Source organism: Canis lupus, chromosome 32 (assembly GCF_011100685.1).
Source record: "Canis lupus familiaris isolate Mischka breed German Shepherd chromosome 32, alternate assembly UU_Cfam_GSD_1.0, whole genome shotgun sequence".
NCBI lineage: Eukaryota > Metazoa > Chordata > Mammalia > Carnivora > Canidae > Canis > Canis lupus.
In genome coordinates, this window is record NC_049253.1 from 11,632,832 (window position 1) to 11,655,394 (window position 22,563).

At 41.1% G+C, this 22,563-nt stretch overlaps 1 protein-coding gene and 1 long non-coding RNA gene across 6 annotated transcripts in view; one reads left to right on the top strand and one right to left on the bottom strand.

The window, feature by feature from the left end:
- Positions 1-1,027: 1,027 nt before the first annotated feature.
- LOC102157396 lies at positions 1,028-21,472 on the bottom strand. Of its 4 annotated transcripts, none has more exons than XR_005382710.1 (8): positions 21,350-21,472; positions 20,720-20,899; positions 19,668-20,078; positions 16,203-16,373; positions 13,987-14,083; positions 7,513-7,641; positions 2,128-2,200; positions 1,028-1,284 (listed from the first exon to the last, which is right to left on the bottom strand). It is a non-coding gene; the product is annotated as an uncharacterized LOC102157396 (long non-coding RNA). The 4 variants fall into 4 exon arrangements; XR_005382711.1 differs by lacking the exon at positions 1,028-1,284 and adding an exon at positions 1,710-1,923; XR_005382712.1 differs by lacking the exons at positions 1,028-1,284; positions 2,128-2,200 and adding an exon at positions 8,060-8,220 and having other exon boundaries at positions 5,875-7,641.
- PAPSS1 (3'-phosphoadenosine 5'-phosphosulfate synthase 1) overlaps positions 21,466-22,563 on the top strand; it is a 98,839-nt gene continuing 97,741 nt past the window's right edge. The window contains exon 1 of one of the 2 annotated variants that reach the window (XM_038581948.1): positions 21,466-21,613. In XM_038581948.1, the coding sequence (XP_038437876.1) occupies positions 21,551-21,613 (63 nt within the window). In that variant the 5' untranslated portion in view covers positions 21,466-21,550. The remainder of the gene's footprint in view (positions 21,614-22,563) is intronic. The other variant, XM_038581947.1, reaches the window with a different exon arrangement.

The window sequence follows — 22,563 nt, forward strand, 5'->3', positions numbered from 1 at the left end:
TCCTATGACTAATTTAGAATAGTTAGGCACAATATCCAGGACAGACTCATGAGACTCAGTCCCAGACACTTCCTAGGACTTCTCCCTGACTCTCTGCCATCACTCTGGCTCTTTTTTTTTTAAGATTTTATTTATTTATTCATGAGACACACAGAGAGAGAGAGAGAGAGAGAGAGAGAGAGAGAGAGAGAGAGATTGGTAGAGACACAGGCAGAGGGAGAAGCAAGCTCCATGCAGCAGGGAGCCTGACATAGGACTCGAACCCGGGTCTCCAGGATCACACCCCGGACTAAAGGCAGCGCTAAACCGCTGAGCCACCAGGGCTGCCCTGGCTCCTCTCTTTCATCTGTGGTTGCTAGGCAAGGACATAAGCCTTGGAGTTACTGCTGACCAAACTGATATTTCTTTTTTTTCTTTTTTTTTTTTAAGATTTTATCTATTTATTTATTCATGAGAGACAGAGAGAGAGAGAGAGAGGCAGAGACGCAGGCTCCATGCAGGGAGCCCGATGTGGGAATCGATCCTGGGACTCTAGTATCAAGCCCTGGGCCAAAGGCAGTCGCTAAACTGCTGAGCTACCCAGGGATCCCCCAAACTGATATTTCTTGATAAAAACTTTCCTGATTATAAAGCTGGCACAGAGGAAAGTAGAGCTAAAGGAAAGATAGAAACAGTCCAAATATCCTTGAACACTTAGAACCAGCTAGGCCTAATTTTCAGCTTAAATCCATTTAAATGATTTCAGTCATTATAAACCAAAAGACTTCACTAATTTTATTGGGTAAATAAAATAGTTAATTGGTAAACAAAGACTTTTCCCTAAAAATTCTCCTTTAACAAACATTTATAGTACCTCCAACTCGGTGCCCAAATGAAAAAAACTTGGCATGTTTTTATATAGTATATATATACCAGCCTCATCTCCCACCTCCACACCCCATATATTCCCCTACCCCTGCACACACAACACACATACACACAGGATAATAGAAAATGGAGTAAATATATAAAAAAATTTATTCATCTTGATTTCTCTTCAGATAAAATGACCTTTTTAGGATTTGATGACAGATATACTTACATATATTTCTCTATATTTTTTGCTTTATCCAGGTTTACTCTTGAATATAACACAGAATTATTTTTCTCTTTCTTGCAGCCCAGTATTTGGATGTCAGCATAGTGTTAATTGCATTTGTTTTTCTTTTAACATAGATGGCTTCATTCTCTTCAGGTTTGACCTTTCAGTCTCTTTCCTATATTTTTACTATTCCAAGGTAAATGCTGGGGCATAAAAACACATGTTTAATAGAGGAATATTACAATTTCGGGCGGACTTTCATCTCTATCTCCTGTAAGAATTCATGAGTTCTGTCAAGTAACAATATTATCTTACTTTACTTTGTTTCATCTTTTAGTTTGCAATAGCTAGTTTTAACTCTTCTTTTTCTTTTAAATTTAAAATTTTTTTATTTTTAAAGATTTTATTTATTTATTCACGAGAGGTACAGAGAGAGAGGGGCAGAGACATAGGCAGAGGGAGGAGAAACAGGCTCCATGCAGGGAGCCCCATGTAGGACTCGATCTCAGGACTCTGTGATCATACCGAGCTGAATGCAGATGCTCAACCACTGAGCCACCCAGGCATCCCTTTTTTTTTTTTTTTTTTTAAGTAGACTTTACACCGAGCATGGAGCCCAACACGGAGTTTGAACTCATGACCATGAGATCCAGACCTAAGCTGAGATCAAGAATCAGACGCTTAACTGACTAAGCCACCCAGGTGCTTCGTTGTCCTCTGTCTTCTAATCATAAATCAGATCCTACTATACTAATCTTAAGAGGAACTGTTGTATTCAAGGAAACAGACCATTATCACCAATTTATATCTTGGGAGGAAATATTTCATTAAAGGAACTATACCTGGGATCCCTGGGTGGCGCAGTGGTTTGGCGCCTGCCTTTGGCCCGGGGCGCGATCCTGGAGACCCTGGATCGAATCCCACATCGGGCTCCCAGTGCATGGAGCCTGCTTCTCCCTCTGCCTGTGTCTCTGCCTCTCTCTCTCTCTCTCATGAATAAATAAATAAAATCTTTATTAAAAAAAAAAAAAAAAAAGGAACTATACCTGAATATTTATGGACTCTGGTTCTTGAGTTGTGTTTCTGCATAAATTACAAACTGAGACATAAATGAATGCCCTGGAGAAACAATAGAAATAAGCACTTAGTCCATTTGGGCTGCTATAACAAAATGCCACATACTGGGTGACTTATAACCAATAGACATTTATTTCTCATAGTTCTGGAAACCTCCAGATCTCAAGTCTAAGATCAAGGCTCCAGCATGGTTGCCTTCTGGTAAAGGCCATTTGCCTTGTTTGTAGCTGGTGCATTCTTGCTGTGCACTCACATGGGCTAGGGATCTTGGTGGGATCTTTTTTATAAGGTACTAATCCCATTCATGAGGGCTCTACCCTCGTACCTCAGCCCTTAAGGCCCCCACCTACTAACACCATCACCTTTGGAGATTAGGATTCAATATGTGAATTTTGGGAGGACACAAATGTAGAAAGCACCATGACACATTAGTTTGAAGATATTTATTTCTGATGCTCTACAATGCCTTCCTTCCAGTTTTTCCTTTAACACATTAACTTTGTGTTTTATTGGACATACCGTCATCTAGTGTGTTTCTTCATATTATCATGAAATGTGCTCCTATGATTTCAAAATAAAAACTTACTCTATTAACTTAAATATTTAAATTCTTATTCTACAACTTTGCTTTCATAAATTTCATTTACTCGAATACTTATATGGAAGAATTTTCATGTGAATATCTGGATGTTGTGTCCAATAAAAACTACAACTTTTATGTAAGGAGTGAAGAGCTCTGATTCAGGATCCTATGCATTTTAGGTTGCTACACTGCTCACCTAGAAAGAGACAAATCCTAAAGTGGGGATGATTGCTTGCTATGACAACATAGTAACACAAGGTCTGGGCTTGAGTGGCTTATTTGAAATGAATGCATGGGTTTCTCAGAATTTTACCTTACAAATACTCAGGCCGGTGTGACCTACTCAATTTTCTGGACATCTAGGGAGAAAAGAATTAGGAATAAGGGGAAGGCAGAGCAGAAGAGAAGGGGAAAAGAGGGGGAGGAAGAAGGATTGTGTTTAACATTTTATCCTTTGTAAATAATTAGTAAATAATTAGTATCCCCAAACTTATAAATAAAGGATAAAGTTCCCTGACTGAAATTTGGATTTTGTTTTAAGGTTAGGAATTTATAATTTCCTAATTGCTATTGATATTTGCAGGCTAAACAGAGCAGATGTACTTTTAAATTAGATTTGCCAATTATAAACAAATGGATGCCTCAAGTTCAATTTTTTCTTAGTTCCTTATTGTATGAAAGTATTTTAATTTTGTTTACTGCAAGAAGTATGCAGTTAAATTGGCTTTTCTGTGATTAAATATTTCAAAACTTCTTTTATTTGGTTTTTAATTTTTACTGATAAAGTGGTTATTTCCAAAAATAAAAGGTAAGCGATTGTAGCAAACAGCAAAATTATTCAAGTATTTATAAATAAATACTTATATTTCCTCTAAAACAGGTCATTTCTGAAACAGACACATGTACTTATAATTTAGGAACAATATATTAAGTTTATGCAATAATTTTTAAAATTATTTTTATATATTGTTTACCAATTGCTGTCTAACAAACTACTTCAAAACAGGGGCTTAAAACAACCACCATTTATTATGCCTCACAATTCTATGGATTGGGATTTGGCCATGGCTTATGTATTTCACCACTAGGACCAGAATGTCCAGGATGACTTCTTCACTCACATGTCTGCCATTTTAGCTAGAATGGATTGAACTATGCGGTTTGGCTTGTATAGTTCCACTGGAGTCAGATGCTTAGGGCTTTGTTTCTCCCTGTTGGTCGGATTACTGGGTCTTTTCCATGTAGTATCAGAGCCTCTCTTTCTCCCTGTGGCCTCTTCATGTTGGACTTTGGGCAAGGTAGCAAGATTTCTTAAATTATCAGGCTTAAGCCTGGAATGGACACAGTCATTTCCGCTGCATTCTGTTAGCTATAGTAAGCCATAAGATCAGTCTAGATCCAGTGTGGGAGAGGACTACACACGGGAGTGAATACCAGCAGGGGTGGTTCATCAGGGGAGAGGAGATATCTTGTGGAGACTAGCTACTACAGCACATGTGTCCCTTGACAACATCATTTCCTGGAACCTCAGTGATAAAATCGAGCTTTTCTCAAGATACATCTTTCATGTAATCTGAAGTTTAAGAAATGCTTTTCAGAAAAAGGGAACTTGGTTTAAAAGATTTGGGAGACAGTATAAACCATAGCCCTTCTCTTGAGCTTATAATAATGGCACACTAAAAACAGGATTTTACAGTATAAGAATTTAGTTTAACCCATATTTCCTACACATTTAAGTGCATAGAACTATATCTGCCACTTAGTAATCACTTAGCAATATTTGTTGAATCAGAATTATCACAGAATCCTTTTCCACAAAACACATGTTGACATTACAAAGAATTGGTATTTTCAACAGAAGGAACTTTGGGAAAACAGATCTGTTATGTGAGAGAAGAGTATATGATTCTGAGTTTCTTCCAGACCTACAACCCCCATATGGGTGCTTTCTAATGAATTAATTGCTTTACCTTAGACTATAGAACCTTACCTCCTGGTTGCAGGGGATTAGACTCCAGATGGACAACCTGACCTAGAGGCACCTGTCAGTTAACCAGCAACTTAAAAGATATGCTGGCATGAGAGATTTTACCAAAAGGGGTAGCCTAAATTGGATTGTGATAGGCTGATCAAATTAGATCCTGTCACTTGGGCAGTTTGTGAAAAAAATCAGTTAGTTGGGAGAGGTAGAAGTAATAAGAAGCAGAAGTGGAGAATAAAGGAGTTTACATTCTATGGTGCACTATGGTGCTATTTTTTTTTTTCTTTTTAAGATTTTATTTCTTTATTTGAGAGAGAGAGAGAACATAAGGACAAGGAAGATGGGAGAGGCAAAGGGAGAGAGAGAAGCAGACTCTCCATTGTGCAGGAAGCCCAGGGTGGGGCTTGATTCCAGGATCCCAAGATCATGACCTGAGCCAAGGGCAGACACTTAACTGATTGAGCCACCTAGTCACCCTTGGTGCTATTTCTTTACTATCCTATTTTGTGTGGCTGCTGAAAACTCCTTCTTTTCCTTTCTTCTCCCATCTTTAGATTAATCCCACTAAGGTGGCCATCTGTGTACCTATTTCTTACTATCTGAAAGAGTCTAATTAGTACATGATGTCAGGGAGTGAGGCCTATGTTTTCTTATTAATTTTTTAAAAAAGATTTTATTTATTTATTCATGAGAGACACATAGAAAGAGGCAGAGACATAGAGAGAGGGAGTGCAGGCTCCTCGCAGGGAACCCGATGTGGATCCCAGGATCAGGCCCTGAGCTGAAGGCAGACGCTCAATCGCTCAATCGCTCAATCACTCAACCAGCTGAGCATCCCTGTTCTCCTATTCAGAATAGGAATATATTAGATATATTCCTAATATATAAGAATATATATATAATATATATTATATATATAGTCAGGGGAGCAGTGCCGCTTTGACAAGGCCCTCCTTGGGATCCCTGGGTGGCGCAGCGGTTTGGCGCCTGCCTTTGGTCCAGGGCGCGATCCTGGAGACCCGGGATCGAATCCCACATCGGGCTCCCGGTGCATGGAGCCTGCTTCTCCCTCTGCCTGTGTCTCTGCCTCTCTCTCTCTCTGTGACTATCATAAAAAAAAAAAAAAAAAAAAAAAAAAAAAGACAAGGCCCTCTTTGAGCACGCAAACACAGTAAGTAGGAGTTCCTACTAGCAGGCCCAACAATAGGTAGGATAGTCAGCTAACAAATGAACTCTCAGTGTTTTCAACTGTTGTAGAAAACTCTATTGATCAATAGCTGTAGAATAAACTGGCTATACGCGAATATTTTTTCTTTAAAGGATCTCAGAAATATATGATAAAAATTCTAGCTCTGGATAGGTTATTTTTCCCCACTGACTGACTTCTGGTAGGAATAATGAGAAAATTAATTATAGGAGGAAGGTGCAGGTGGAAGGAACAAGCATATGGACACCAGGGAAGCTGGAATTGTGCAAATTTCACCAATTACTAAAGCAGAGCTCTTCTAGGGAACAGTGGAAAATGAAGAGAAAGGTTTGCTGGCCACTAGTCCAAGCCTGTGGTGGAGTCAAAATACAGCAACTCCTTAGGGGATTTATTAGGAGAAGGTGGTATGGAGTGGGAAATAGCACCCAGAAAACTCAGATAAGACCACAGAAATGTATATCTAGAATATCAGTGAGAAGAGATAGTAAGTTGAGATACCAGGAGTAAACAGAACTTGCCTGCTATTGTTCAGACAGGCTCAGTGGATACTGATTATTTGGGGATTTACCATTTGGTGTCAGGATTCCTTTTTTTTTTTTTTAATAGATTTTATTTTCTAAAAAGTTTTACATTTACAGATAAATTAAGCAGATGGTACAGAAAGTTCCCATATACCTCCACACTCAGTTTTCCCTATTGTTAGCATTTATCTTTGTATGAGATATTGTTACACTTAATGAATCAATACTGATACATTATTATTAGCTAAAGTCCATGGTTTATTTGGATTTCCTTAGTTTTTTAGTTTTTACCTACTTTCTTTTTCTGTTCCAGGACCCTAACCAGGATACCACATTACATTTAGTTGTCATGTCTTCTTAGGCTCCTCTTGGCTATGATAGTTTCTCAGACTTGCTTTGTTTTTGATGATGTTGGCAGTTTTGAAGAATACTGGTAAAGTATTTTGTAGGTTGTCTGTTTAATGGAATTTGTCTGATATTTTCCTCATGAAAAGGGTTTTTGGAGGAAGATTATGGGTTTTTGGAGGAAGACCACAGGGGTAAAGTGTCATTTTCATCACATCATACCAACACTACATACCATCACCATGATTTATTACTTACAATGTTGATCTTGCTTATTTGGCTGAGATGGTATTTGTCAAGCTTCTTCACCGTGAAGTTACCCTTTGCTTTCTGTTTCCATAATGTAGAAGAAGTGAGCACAGCCCATATTTAAGGAGTAGAAATTTATGTTCCCTCTCCTTGAGATTTGAGGATCTATATAAATTATTTGGAATTCTTCTGCATGGGATATTTGGGATATTTGTCTCATCTCCCCATTTATTTATTCAGTCATTTATTTGCCAAAATGGACTCAAAAATATTTTATACTTGTGATAACCCTATACTACTTTATTTATTTTATTCCTCAAATTTGTCTATCTTTGGCCACTGGGAGGTCTTTCATTTGGCTCCTTTGACAGACCTACATGAATGTGGTGTTTCATTGTTTTGTTGTTTTTGTTTTTTATTTTTTGTACTTCAAAAACACTCTCACACTTCAAAGTGTTCCAGGCTCACCTTGTATATTTCTTTACTAGTCCTAGAATTAGCCATTTCTTGAAAAAAGTTCTTCCATTGGAAATGGTATTAGAAACCAAGATCTGGACTCACTGCTACTGGGATGCTGTTTCTTTAGAGCCTTCTCAGCTGACAGAACAAAGAAACAGGTATATCACTTATGGGTACATAAACACATCTATAAATATTTCTATATGTAATCATCTGTATCTGTATTAAATTAAATATGAGTTCTTTTTTTTTAAAAATTTTATTTATTTATGTATGATAGTCACAGAGAGAGAGGCAGAGAGGCAGAGACACAGGCAGAGGGAGAAGCAGGCTCCATGCACCGGGAGCCCAATGTGGGATTCGATCCCGGGTCTCCAGGATCGCGCCCTGGGCCAAAGGCAGGTGCTAAACCGCTGTGCCACCCAGGGATCCCTAAACATGAGTTCTTACTAATCCACTAGCAAATTTATGGCTTCCTCCCACCCAACCCCCTTGCTTATGTCACTCTCACTCCAAAGGTAAGAAACTTGGCTCTTACCTTGTGCCATCCACTTACTTGTTTAACATATGTACAGTTGCATCAGAATTGTTAACCTGTCCCCTTATGGAGAATGACTTTATCAATTAGTACAGTGGTTATATGCAGTTCCTTTTCCATTAGTTTCAGACTCCATATATTTCCAAATTTACTGTGCACCCTACTCCTCTTTAGAGGCACTATAAGGAAATGAAAAGGATGGAGGAGTAAGTTTAGAGATTAAAATCATTTTAAAGAGGTGCCTGGGTGGCTCAGCTGCTTAAACATCTACCTTTAGCTCAGGTCATGATCTCACGGTCCTGGGATTGAGCCTCATATTAGGTTTTTTGCTCAGTGGGGAATCTGCTTCTCTCTCTTCCTCTGCCCCTTCCCACTACTCATTCTCTCAAATAAATAAATAAAATCTTTAAAAATAAAATCATTTTAAAGACATGACACACTTTTTAAATTGTCAAGACTAAATTACACTAAGGATATATGTTAAATAGTGAAGCTAAAAAAAAGGCAAATAAGTTATTACTATAAAAGTAACCACATAAAAAAGCAACTTCTACTTCTAGGAAGATAAAGTATCAGTGATTGGATCTGATCTCCCACCAGAAACAGCTAAGAAAACCCACTAAAATAATATTTGAAAAAATGACTTTCAGACATTGGATACCAGGCAGGGCAGGACAGTGATCCCTGAGATTGGGAAATAATGAGATTAATCCTTACAGCTGCCTCAGCTTAATATCTGAGACAGAGTTTCCTGGCCACAGTGCAGGCAGAGTAATCCAGGCAGAAATCTGTGGTCCCGCTGATTTAGGAAGTTGATGCTGGGAGTCAGGATGACAGGATATACTACTTAAGAAGACAGAACTACCACAGAGAAAGCTCCAGAGATGGCAGAAAGTGCACTGGGGCAAAGGCAAGTGAGAACAACTAATATCGGGCAGAGAAAAATACCATCCAAAAGGAGCAAAGGGGAATATGCCCTGAGCTCACAACCAACAGAAAATAGGCTGTGTTCCCACTAGCCAGAGTGGAAATCCTTGGCTTTGGGCAAAGTACTCAAAATGGTATTCTGAGTGGTGGGGCACAATTAGTCATAGGCTAAGGCCTTGAAAGGACCAAACTATTTCTAAGTAACCTAACCATGACCCAGAAATAAAGCTGAAAAAAATGTACAGGGCTACAAAAACATGCAGCATGCTAGAAGGTAAAATTCACAACATCAGGAGTCTGGTAAGGAGCAGGAAAGGGGCAGGGAAAGAGGAGAATATGACCTAGACTGAGAAAAATGAGTCAATATGATGAGATATAAACACAGAAAACAGAATTAGTAGATAAGGATGTTAAAATGGTTATTTTACATATATTCAAACAAGTAGGGGAAGGATTGCTCATGTGGAATGGAGGCATGGAAGATACATTTTTAAAAAGAGACCCATGTTGGGGTGCCTGGGTGGCTTAGTTGGTTAAATGCCGGCTCTCTCAATTTCTGCTCAGGTCATGATCTCCAGGTCGTGAAATTGAGCCCCAAGCTGGGCTCTGTGCTGGACATGGAGCCTGCTTGGGATTCTTTCTCTCTCTTTCCCTCTGCCTCTCCCACTCTCACTTTCTCAAAAGAAAAATATAAAATAAAATGAGACCCATGTTGAACTTCTTGAGATGAAGAATAAAATGTTTGAGATATAATATATACAGAATTTCCAAAACTCAGTAATAAAACAAACAGTTCATTTTTAAAAAATTATTTATTTATTTATGATAGTCACAGAGAGAGAGAGAGAGAGAGAGAGAGAGAGAGAGAGAGAGAGGCAGAGACATAGGCAGAGGGAGAAGCAGGCTCCATGCACCGGGAGCCCGACGTGGGATTCGATCCCGGGTTTCCAGGATCGCGCCCTGGGCCAAAGGCAGGTGCCAAACCGCTGCGCCACCCAGGGATCCCGAGAACAAACAGTTCAATTAGAAAATGGGCAAAAAGGGAACCCTGGGTGGCGCAGCGGTTTAGCGCCTGCCTTTGGCCCAGGGCGCGATCCTGGAAACCCGGGATCGAATCCCAGTCGGGCTCCCGGTGCATGGAGCCTGCTTCTCCCTCTGCCTATGTCTCTGCCTCTCTCTCTCTCTCTCTCTCTGTGTGTGTGACTATCATAAATAAATAAAAAATTAAAAAAAAAAAGAGAAAATGGGCAAAATATCTGATCAGATCCTTAACCAAAGAAAATATACAGATAGATATACAGATAGTGGAACACCTGGGTGGCTCAGTGATTTGAGCGTCTGCCTTTGGCTCAGGGCATGATCCCAGGTCCTGGGATCGAGTCCCACATCAGGTTCTCCACTGGGAGCCTGCTTCTCCCTCCACCTCTGTCTCCACCTCTCTCTGTGTCTCTCATGAATAAATAAATTATTTTTTTAAAAAAAGAAAATATACAGATAGCAAATAAGCACATGAAAAGATGTTTAACATTAGTCATTAGGGAAGTGCAATTTAAAAAAAATATTTTATTTATTTATTCATGAGAGACACAGAGAGAGAATAGAGACATAGGCAGAGGGAGAAGCAGGCTCCCTGTGGGGAGCCCGATGCAGGACTCGATCCTGGAACTCTAGGATATGACCTGAGCCAAAGGCAGATGCTTAACCACTAAGCCACCCAGGCTCCCAGAGAAGTGAAAATTAAAACTATAATGATATACTATTGCATACTATTACAGCGACTAAAATTAAAAAGACCAACCATACCAATCTATTGGCAAGAATGTGGAGCAACTATAATTCTCATACACTGCTAGCAGGAATGTAAAATTGTACCACCATTTACAAATGGTTTTGACTGTTTTTCAAAAAATTATATATATGCCTACCATATGGCGTAGTCATTCCTCTAGTATTCATATGCCTAGGTTTCTTTCCCTGGGTGGGGGGTAGGGGGAGAAAGTATCTGCTCACACAAAGACTTGCATATGAGTGTTCATGGTAATTTTATTTGCAAGAGCCTCAAATTGAAGTTACCCAAATATCCTTCAACAGATAATAAACAAATCATGGCATATCCGCATATTGTGAGTTTAACTAAACTACTCCATGATATTGCTGCCTTGGCATCTATTTTGGCTTACCAAGGGACCTGCAGGGACCTTAAACTGACACTAGCCCTTCATACAAGCACATACCCTAGATAACAGCCCACAGAGTCACAAGCAAATGTAATGTCCTGATAAGACCTCCCCAACTGCCCTTGTGATCAACAGTCTTCCTGGCCTTCTAGGACTTTCCCCTATGTGCCCCTGAGACCCCCCCCCCCCCCACAGGGGCACCTGGGTGGCTCAGTCAGTTAAGCATCTGTCTTCCACTCAGGTCCTGATCCCAGGGTCCTGGGATTGAGCCAGCTTCTCCCTCTCCCTCTGCTCCTCCCCATGCTTGTTCTCTCTCTCTCTCTCTCTCATGAATAAATAAAATCTTTGAAAAAAAAGAAAAAAAGATGAGGGGCATCTGGTGGCTCAGTCAGTAAGCATCTGCCTTCAGCTCAGGTCACGATCTCAGGGTCCTGGGATCCAGCCCTGTATTGTCAGGCTCCCTGCCCAGTGGGGAGTGTGCTTCTCCCTCTTCTTCTGGCCCTCCTCCCTGCTCATTGTTTCTCTCTCTCTCTCTCTCTTAAATAAATAAATAAATAAATAAATAAATAAATAAATAAATAAAATCTTAAAAAAAAAAAATAAAGATGAGACCCCTGTAGAGCTTACCAGAAACTCTGCTCTCTTTGATTTGAATTAATCAATCTGGCCTTAGCCTGGGAACCCCAGAGCATTCCACCTTGGGATCCCAATGAAGGCATTTGCCCCAGGTCCTGCCTTTTTCTCTGCCTGCACCTGGCCTTGTGTGGCCTCTCAAAGTGTGCCATGTACTTCCTCAAGGACCTATGAGTAATAAAGGTCCTTGAGGTTTATTATGAGTAATAATGGTTCTTATTTCTTTTGTGTTCTATTGTTAAGCCAAAATTCACCATCTATAGCACCTGTGCTTTACTTAACAAATGTTAATTTAACAAAATCTTAACACTGTACAGTGGAATACTAGTCATCAACAAAATGGAATAAACTGTCAACACACACAACAACATGGATGTATTTCATCATAATTATGCTGAAAGAACCTAGGGAAAAGAATATATGCTGTGTTTGGTGTTGCTTCCCATTACTTATTACTCAGCTACTTTAACATACAGAAATTATTGACACAATGTTTTACACAGTAAGGTGCTTACAGATAATTTGTGGGTTTGATTAAATTCTTGTTTTCAGGTACAAGTGACACCTAAATTAAGAACCTAGAATAAGGGGCACCTGGGTGGTCAGTCAGTTAAACATCTGCCTTCAGCTCAGGTCATGATTTCAGGACCAAGTCTGGTTCTCTGCTCAGCACAGAGTCTGCTTTTCTCTCCCTCTTCCTCTCAAATAAATAAAATAAATCTTACAAAAAAAGAATCAAGAATAATTTTAGAACTGGAAAAATTCCTTGAGATGAATTTATCCAACTGATCCCCTGCTTCAGCCCCAGAAGTTACATGACTTACCCAAGGTTCTTAAGTTAGTAGAAAACCTAGAACTCTAGCAAGTTGTCTCTATTCACTGTGAAAAAGATCTCTTTTGAATTATGAACAAACCATAATTCTAAAATATGACAATTTTTAGTAACCCATCTTATGAAATTCACTATTTGGGGGCTTTTTTCTAAGGTAAAAAATAGCAATAACCACCAGAAAATGCTTCAGATGAAATTGGTGATGTTTCAAGGATTTTTCAGCCCTATTTCTCTTGTTCTTTATTCAGTCAAATCCCCTTGCTGAAGATATGTCTTTAGATATATTCATGTATTTTCTCCATATATGCAAAATGTGAAGAAATGGAATGGCCTTGACCACAGGGGTGATTTTCTCTACAAACTGGCCTCCTGCAAGCCTAGAGACTTGAAGTGACTGGATGAGAGGGAATTCTTCAGAATCTCCAGTGATTCCTTCCGAATGGAAATAAAATATCCCTGCCTGCCTTCCAATCATCCCTTCCATTTCTCAGTTGGTGGCTGTTTAACTAACAATAGAGAGGGTGGGGGGATGAATGGGATGCTCATGCACATTACCTCTGGTTTGTGCAGCAACTTTTAAGTTCTATTCATCTCAGACCACCTTCTGAGACTGATGCTCTGCTACCACCTAGGTGAGTGACTTACAATATGATATTACCAAGCTTTTACATTACCGTTACCCTCTTCTTGAGAATACCTGTGCTCCTGAAAGGGTTAAGATACACTTTGCTCTGGGGTTTCTAATTTTTATAGCTCCTTGGTTTAGCTTAAAATATTTAATGTGCTCTTTACAGTTTTAGTGACTGTTGGAATATACAATATGTTATAAGGGTAACTATCTCAGGTATCTAAGAATGCCCATCCATTATTTAGAGCAGTAGTTCTCAGATGGTCCTCTCTCACTAATGGCTTTACCTCACACTTACATGAGAAAATAAAAACCCTCAGTGCAAAGTCTCTCATCATCCCACCTCCTATACCAATGGGCTGGCATCTGTGCCTGTCTTCTCTTTTTACTTTATTTTGCAGGTATTACCTACTCCTCATCAAAGGCCCACCTTCACTTGTGCCCTGGATTCCAACCCTCAAGGATCTCTATCCATCAGTTAATTACCTTTGCTCTTTGTTGGGGTCATTCTCATCAGCATATAATTTGCTCTAGTTTATCCTTTCTTTTAAAAATATCCTACTTTAGGACGCCTGGATGGCTCAGCAGTTAAGCATTTGCCTTCGGCTCAGGGTGTGATCCTGAAGTCCCAGGATCAAGTCCCACATTGGGCTCTCTGCATGGAGCCTGCTTCTCCCTCTGCTTATGTCTCTGCCTCTCTCTCTCTCTCTGTCTCATGAATAAATAAAATCTTAAAAAAAAATCCTACCTTGATTCTGTATTGGTCTTCAGCTCTCTTTCATTTCTCTATTCCTTTTTTTAAGCCAAACATCTGGGGTTGTCTCCACATGCTCACTTCGTTTGACCTTGAATTCAATATTTTTAAAAAGTTCTTTTGTACATTTTTGTCAAAATGATATATCCAAATAGTTTAGACTGAAATGATTCTATAAGGAATTTTAAGACAAAGAACAAATCCCTCATCATCTTCATCTCCTCTCCCAATTTTCCTTCCCTAGAGGCAACGACTCTTAAGTCTTTCAGGTAAATCTTTTCGTACATATTTCCATATCTTAAAATAATAGATGTATTGCTACTTTTGGTCTTTAAGCTTTAGGCAATATCTATGGGTTTCTCGCCTTGGAAAATGAAGATTTATTTCTCTTTCTTCTTCTGTCACCATCACACATGTGTGTATATTACTATGACTAAGTATGTGTGATTTAGAGCTGAGCCATGCCAACAAGCACATGAGAAAATGCTCCGCATCACTTGCCATCAGGGAAATACAAATCAAAACCATAATGAGATCCCACCTCACACCAGTGAGAATGGGGATAATTAACAAGGCAGAAAACCACAAATGTTGGAGAGGATGTGGAGAAAGGGGAACCCTCCTGCACTGTTGTGGGAATGTGAACTGGTGCAGCCACTCTGGAAAACTGTGTGGAGGTTCCTCAAAGAGTTAAAAATAGATCTGCCCTACGACCCAGCAATTACACTGCTGGGGATTTACACCAAAGATACAGATGCAATGAAACACCAGGACACCTGCACCCCGATGTTTCTAGCAGCAATGTCCACAATAGCCAAACTGTGGAAGGAGCCTCTGTGTCCATCGAAAGATAGACGGATAAAGAAGATGTGGTTTATGTATACAATGGAATATTACTCAGCCATTAGAAATGACAAATGCCCACCATTTGCTTCAACGTGGATGGAACTGGAGGGTATTATGCTGAGTGAAATGTCAATTGGAGAAGGACAAACATTATATGGTCTCATTCATTTGGGGAATATAAAAAATAGTGAAAGGGAATAAAGGGGAAAGGAGAAAAAATGAGTGGGAAATATCAGAAAGGGAGACAGAACATGAGAGACTCCTAACTCTGGGAAACGAACTAGGGGTGGGAGAAGGGGAGATGGGCGGGGGGTGTGGGGGTGGGGGTGACTGGGTGACGGGCACTGAGTGGGGGCACTTGATGGGATGAGCACTGGGTGTTATTCTATATGTTGGCAAATTGAACACCAATAAAAAAATAAATTTATAAAAAAAAAAAAAAGAGCTGAGCCATGTAGGTAAACATCCTTCCTTTCCACCATGATAGTTTTACTCTGAAGATAGTTTCTTTTTTTTCTTTCCTTTGTGTGTGTGTGTGTGTGTGTGTGTGTGTGTGTTTGTGTATGGTTCTCTTTGTGGAGTTCTTTATTGTTCTCTTCTTAAAAATAAGTAACCTCTTATGTAAAAAAGAAGAGAGACATATATCCTTGCTTTTTTTTTTTTAAAGAATACTCATAAGAGGTTATAGCAAACACTTCTGGTGCTGCATGCATATCCTTTCAGCCCGTACTATTGTGGAACATATCATCCTGACTTTCACTTGTGAATATACCTCTATTTCTTCGCATGAAGGCTTTCTTTAGGACCAGTGCCCTCTCTACTTGTATGAATTGCAATCCAAAATTACCAGGGAATGAACACTCCACTCCCTAGGAATAGTCCTTGAATAATGACTGAAGGGAGTGGTATAAATATCCCAGCTCTCTCCTCTCAGATAATATGTTTTGAAGCATATAATCAACACTTTCTCAGAGTTACTCAGTGGGATTAAGCTCCAGTTACTTACAATGGCTGCTTTATTGACTTCCTTCATGTTCCTGTATCATGTTCCCACTTTACTAATGGTGTTTCCTGGGATCACCTCCCAAATAAATGACTTGTAATCATATTCTTTCCATGCCCTACTTCTTGAACAACACAAATTAGGACAATTAGTGCTGAGGATTTCTCATTATATCACATTTAAGGTACATGATATCCGGTATACCAGTTTTAGAAGATGCTAAAATTGCTAAGTGGGTACAGGTGGTATCAGCCTCATCCCTCCATTGTAAAATTCTCTTTCCTACCTCTATTAGAGTTTTCCAGAGAAACAGAACCAATAGTATACATAGATGGAGATTTATTATAAGGAATTGGCTCACGTGATCATGGAGGCTGAGAAGTCTCAAGATCTGCAGTCAGCAAGCTGGAGAAGGGCTGATGGTAGTTTCACTCCTAGTTCCAAAGCCTGAGAGTCAGAAGAGCTGATGGCATAAGTTCCAGTCTGAAAGATAGCAGGCTTGAGATCAAAGAGCCAATGTTTCAGTTCAAGTCTGAAGGCAGGAAAAGACCAATGTCTCAGCTCAAAGAAGTAAGGCTCCTGGAGTCCCCTCTTACTTGTAGAAGAGTCATCTTTTTGTTCTAATCATGCCTTTGAATGATTGGATGAGGCCTACCCACTTTAGAGAGTAATTTACTTAGTCTATTGATTCAAATGTTAATCTCATCCAGCAAAACTCTCACAGACTCACCCAGTATAATGTTTAACCAAATATCTGGGCGCTCTGTGAGCCATTCAGGTTGATACATAAAATTAACCATCACACTATCTTTCACCTAATACTTTCAGCAGACATTAATGATTATTGCCTATATTAATTACCTCATCAGGTGTTTAAAATAGTGATTTTTATTTATTCATTTTTTTAAAGATTTGTTTTATTTATTCATGAGACACACAGAGACAGAGACATAGGCAGAGGGAGAAGCAGGCTCTCTATGGGGAGCCTGACGCAGGACTTCATCCCACGATCCTGGGATCATGACCTGAGCCAAAGGCAGATCTCAACCACTGAGCCACCCAGACGCCCCTAAAAGGGTGATTTTTCTTTCCTTTCCTTTCCTTTTCCTTCCTTCTTTCCTTTCTCTTTAATTTAAATTTTAGGTTAACATACAGTGCAATATTGATTTCTGGAGTAGAATTCATGATTCATCACTTACCAACAATAGCCAGGGCTCATCAAAACAAGTGTCTTCCTTGCTACCCATCAAAAATGGTAATTTTTAAGTTCCAACAATCCTTCTGCATTTATTAGTTAAAATTTTATCAGTATGAACTATTCTTCATCCACTATTTGATTACCCAGAGATATAGTTTGTTTGGAAAGGGTGTGATAAATGTGTCCTTTTTGATGACTTACTTTTCTAAATAGTTATGACTAATATAACCTCAAACTCCGTTTCAGTTGCCTGAATCATTTTCAGTATGATCATTTCTATCAGATGCTCTATTAATTTTGTCTTCCTAAACAAGGCTCTCCAAGGGCCTTCTGACTTCTTGGAGACCCTTCTGATTGAGTATCCTCCAGACCCAGTACATGGTAGTCATCCCTAGATCTTCCTTCACCATCAACCTGGGAATTCCTTTTCAGCTGTCTCCTCTGTGGAAACTCCTGTTTTCTAAATGCCATGTCTTCCTTTTTCCATTTAAGTGGAGCATATCCTCCAATAATTTCTTGAGAAAGGGTGTATGTAACTCCAAATTTCAGGTTGGAAATTCTTTTGGAACTCTAAAGATATTGTTCTATTTGCCTTCTAGCTCTCAGTGTTTTTCTTGGTACCCTCAATTTATTTTCATTCCTGATTCTTTGCTTTTGAAATCTCCTCCTTGGAAGCTTGTAGGATTTCCAAACAACAGTGCTATGTTTTGTATGTTGAATTTTTATGTGCTGAGCTGGACATTTGGGGAGAGACTCAAGTCCTTCACTTCTAGGAAATTTTCTTGAATAATTTCCTTGGTTATTTCCTCCTGCGATTTTTCTCTTCTGGAATTCCTAATATTTGGATGTTGGGTTTCCTGGACTGTTTTTTCTTTAAAAATTCCACTTCTATTTTGGGGAATTTTTTGCTCTGCATTCTGGGAGATACCTTCACCTTTTCTTCCACTCCTGCTATCTTGCTTTTAATTTCCAAGAGCCTCATTTTAGTTCTGAATACTTATGGCATTGCCATTTCATTGACACATCTTTCAATATGTAGCTCTAATTTTAGAGCTACATAGGTTTAGAGCTATTATTACCAAAAAATTGTCAGCTTTTAATATCAAGAATCCAGGGACTCTTCAAAATCCTTGCTATATATACATTAAAAATTCTCCATGGGAAAAAGATTCTCTATGCAAGTCAGTGGTTAAATTTCCATATATTTCAATTGTCGAATAGTTCTCTTAAGTTTTCTTTTAATCTTTAGTTCTTCATTAGTTTTTTTCCCCCTTTAGTTGAATTATTTAAGAATCAGTTCACTGGGATCCCTGGGTGGCGCAGCGGTTTGGCGCCTGCCTTCGGCCCAGGGCGCGATCCTGGAGACCCGGGATCGAATCCCACGTCAGGCTTCCGGTGTATGGAGCCTGCTTCTCCCTCTGGCTCTGTCTCTCAGTCTTTCATGAATAAATAAATAAATAAAATCTTTAAAAAAAAAAAAAAAAGAATCAGTTCACTATGATGTAGGCTTTTCTACAATTTGAATTTGGCTACTTGCATATATCGTGATTTTACATCTTCCTCTTTTCTCTGCATTAACTATAAACTGGCAATTAGACCTGAAAGCTTGGTTAGAATCAGGTGATTCTGAGGGGCATTAATACTACAGGAGGCAAAAAATCATGAGGAGGCAAAAAAGTTCTGATGTTCTTTATTTCCATGATGTTAGCAGCCATGAGCATTATTGTCTTTATCCATTACTTGATTAGAAGGTAAAGATGGCGATATTATAATCTTTCCTTCTTTATTTATTAGCTATATTTCTACAAGGAAAACTTCTCATAAATTTTTAAAAAGATTTTATTTATTTGAGAGAGAGAGAGAGAGTGAGAGAGAGACAACAGAGCAAGAGGGAGGAGTAGAGGGAGAAGCAGGCTCCCCACTGAGCAGAGAGCCTAATGCGGGGCTCCATCCCAGGACTCCAGATCATAACCTGAGCTGAAAACAAATGCTTTAACGACTGAGCCACCCAGGCACCCCCTTCTTATCCATTTTTTAAAAAAAGATTTATTTATTTATTTGAGAGAGAGAGAGAAAATGAGAGCACAAGCAGGAGGGGCAGAGGGAGAGGGAGAGAGAATCTCAAGTGACTGTGCTCAGCACAGAGCCGGACATGGGGCTTGATCTCAAAACCCTGAGATCATGACCTGAGCTGAAAACTGTGCCACCCAGGGGTCCCCTCATCAATTTTTTCATTATCTGACTTACAGATAATGCAGAGAAAGCAGGGTAAATGTTTAATTTTTTCCTTTTGTTTATATTTTCAAAATGAGTTGGTTCCTTAGCATCCTCCAAGGATAACAATGAATTCTCTTTTAATCATCATCAATATTGGGATCCCTGGGTGGCGCAGCGGTTTAGCGCCTGCTTTTGGCTCAGGGCGCGATCCTGGAGACCCGGGATCGAATCCCATGTCGGGCTCCCGGTGCATGGAGCCTGCTTCTCCCTCTGCCTGTGTCTCTGCCTCTCTCTCTCTCTCTCTCTCTCTCTCTGTGTGTGTGACAATCGTAAATAAATAAAAAAAAATTAAAAAAAATCATCATCAATATCATATCAACATCTACATTTAAACATATTTTGTTTTAATACCTTATAGTTATTATCCCTTTAGAGCTCTAATTGTGCCATCTTTGACACAAGAAAACTTCTTGAAGTTGGCTTCTGAGTTCTTTCGACATAATCCTGTGGTTTTTGTTGTTGTTTGTTTAATTCTAGTCTTTTTTGGTAATTTCCTTGTTTTTGGTTGCTGATGCCTGGAATCATGATTTTGAACTGAGAGTATCAATGCAAACTCATGATGTATTTTGACTCTAAAAATGTCTTTCATTGGAAAAGCTCAGAAATGTGGACTGAGAAGCAATGAGCACAACTAGAAGCCCAGATTGTGATTTCTTTATATCATTTCCCTCTGAATACCATTTCCGAGGACTTCTTGGAGAGACAGCTGATTCCAAATGGGGTGCTGTGTTCTCATTTGAACTTCCAAATTCCTTCCTGTTACTGGCAAAATCGAGAAGTATACTGAAATTCAGTACTACATGCAGACTTCAACTTAAACATTCCCTAGGAAAAGCTATAGGGAACTACTGGCATTTTACATGGTCAAGGTCAGATTTCTACTTTAGTAATGGAGTGTATGACAGAGGTGTGGGCAGCAGTTGCACAGGTGGGAGGATGCCTAGTTAAGGGGATTGGTTGTGATTCATCTTGGATATGGGGAAGGCCTAATAAAAGACATTAACAGTAGGGGAAATAAATATTTATTGATTTGCTGATTTGCTAGTTATTAAAAAAAACCAATGGCTTTTAGGTCTTAGTGATTGAAGATGGTGTGTGTGTGGTGTGAGGTGGAAAAAAACTGGGTTAAGGAGGAGCAGAGATTCAAACAACTATTTCTGTGCCACGGGTAAGCTGTGGAAAACCCTTCGCGTAATGGGAGGGGGGCGAGAACTCGTGGAGGACCCCCCCCCCCCAGCCCATTTTCCTATGAACTAGCCCTGTGATAATTAGGTGGATTTGAAAATGTTCTGCATAGGTGGGCATTCTACCGTGTGGTAACCAGCAGCCCTCCTTACGCCTAGATTTCAGTGCCCTAAGAATTTACGGAAAAGCTAATAACATAGGGGATCCTTTGAGCCTACCTGAGAGAATTACTGGACAGAATAGCTCCGGGTATGAGGAGAGGTCTCCAAAGTGCAAGGCTCCTTGCAGATAACCACCTCATCCCAGTCGAGATATTAATTACTGATGACTAAGGATGGGTCATTGACTGTTTTTTGAAGTTGGGCGCTGAGCAGAATTTTAAAGCCACCAAACGGAACCTGTGGAGAATGAATTGTCTGGTAAAACAGTTCTTCCCTCTGCGCGGCTGGAAAAATCCCTTTTTAAAATGTGGCCAGGGCGCCAGGTAGATACAGACTGGGCAGACAGCAGCCTGGTGGCCAGGCTTAAGGAGGAGAAGCCAGAGGGGCAGGAGGCCACCTCAACGCCTTCTCCCAGCCGGCGTGAGCGGCGAGGAGCCAAGCACGCTGGGGCCGGGAGCCGGGAGCCGGGAGCCGGGAGCCAGGTGCCGCCCTTACCCTGAGAGGCCTGCGGCGCCGGCAGGGGAGAAGCCAGGAGACTTCCACGACGACCTCCCTCGGCCCCGCCCCTTCCTCAGAAACCAGGGGGAGGAGCGTCGCGCGCGCTCGCCCGGACGCGAGCGCCAAGGCCCCGCCCCCTCACCCCGGCCTAAGGTTCGCGCCCGCCGCTTCGCCCCTCCTCACACGTACCTCTCGGCTCCAGCCCCATTGCGGAGGCGCCCGCGCCGCGCCACGCAGGAGGAGGCACGAGCGCGTGCGTGCGTACGTCAGCGCGCGCCGACCCGAGCGCGGGGGAGGCCCCGCCCTCCAGCCCGGCCCCGCCCCCGCCCCCGCCGGCCTCTCTAACCTGTGGGCGCGGAGGCTCCCGGCCCCCGAGCGCGCTCTGCGGTTATGGAGGTCCCCGGGAGCCTGTGCAAGAAAGTCAAGCTGAGCAATAATAATGCGCAGAACTGGGTGAGTCGGGTGGAGGAGCGGAGGCGGCTCGGGGAGGCTCCGGCTTGTGGCTCGTTCCGGAGCCACTGCTTTCCTCCCGCCTCCTCTGCATCCTCCCTGGGGCTCGGGGATGGTACCCGAGGCCGCGGCGCCTCCCAGCTGGGTTTGGGGGGGGGGGGCGGGGGTGCCAGACTGGCTGGCGCGGCAGGGGTCTCGGGCTGGGCGCAGTGTGCGGTCCGACCCACCCTCAGGGGGAAGAAGGCACCCTTCCCCAGCGCCTCGGCTCAGAGGAGACCTGGAGGGAAATCTGGGGAGTGAGCTGGCGGCTGCCGAGGCGTGCAGCCCGGCCGGGGGATGCTGCGCGCATCCCCTGGATTGGCCTGAAGCTCTGCGGAGGAGGCGAAGGCGGGCGCGTTCGGTGCGTTCTGGTTTTTCTTGGCTCTGCCAGTGCGGTTAGCCCAGGTTTGGATCCTTCGCCACGTCTTTCCATTTATTTCTGAGTTTCAGTGTGAAGGGAGAGTACCCAACAATGTGGCCATTCATGAATTGAGACTGCTCTGCACTGAGGTTCTTTGTGACTCGGTGTTAAATAGGAAAGTCTAACAAATAACATGGAGTTTTAAAGGACTTGATTTCTGCAGACAGTAAGGTATGGAAAGAGCAATGGTTTATAACGTTTATCAAGGACCGCCCGTTGGATTTGATGGTCAAGTGCTGTGTCCTCAGAAGGTTGCTTCCTTCCTTAATTCTTTGATGAGAAACAGCCTTAAGATTTTGTAAGTATAGAGTAGATGGCAGTGGGGGAGGGGGACGGGAAGGCGGTGTCGGACTTGGGAGTCAGGAAAGGCACTGGTTTAGATAGTTTTTTATTTCACAATACAGTACGATGATGAGGTTTAATTTTAAAGGCAGCCTTGCGGATCATCATTGCCCTCGATGAGTCAAAGAAAAAAAAAAAAGCCATCTCAGGC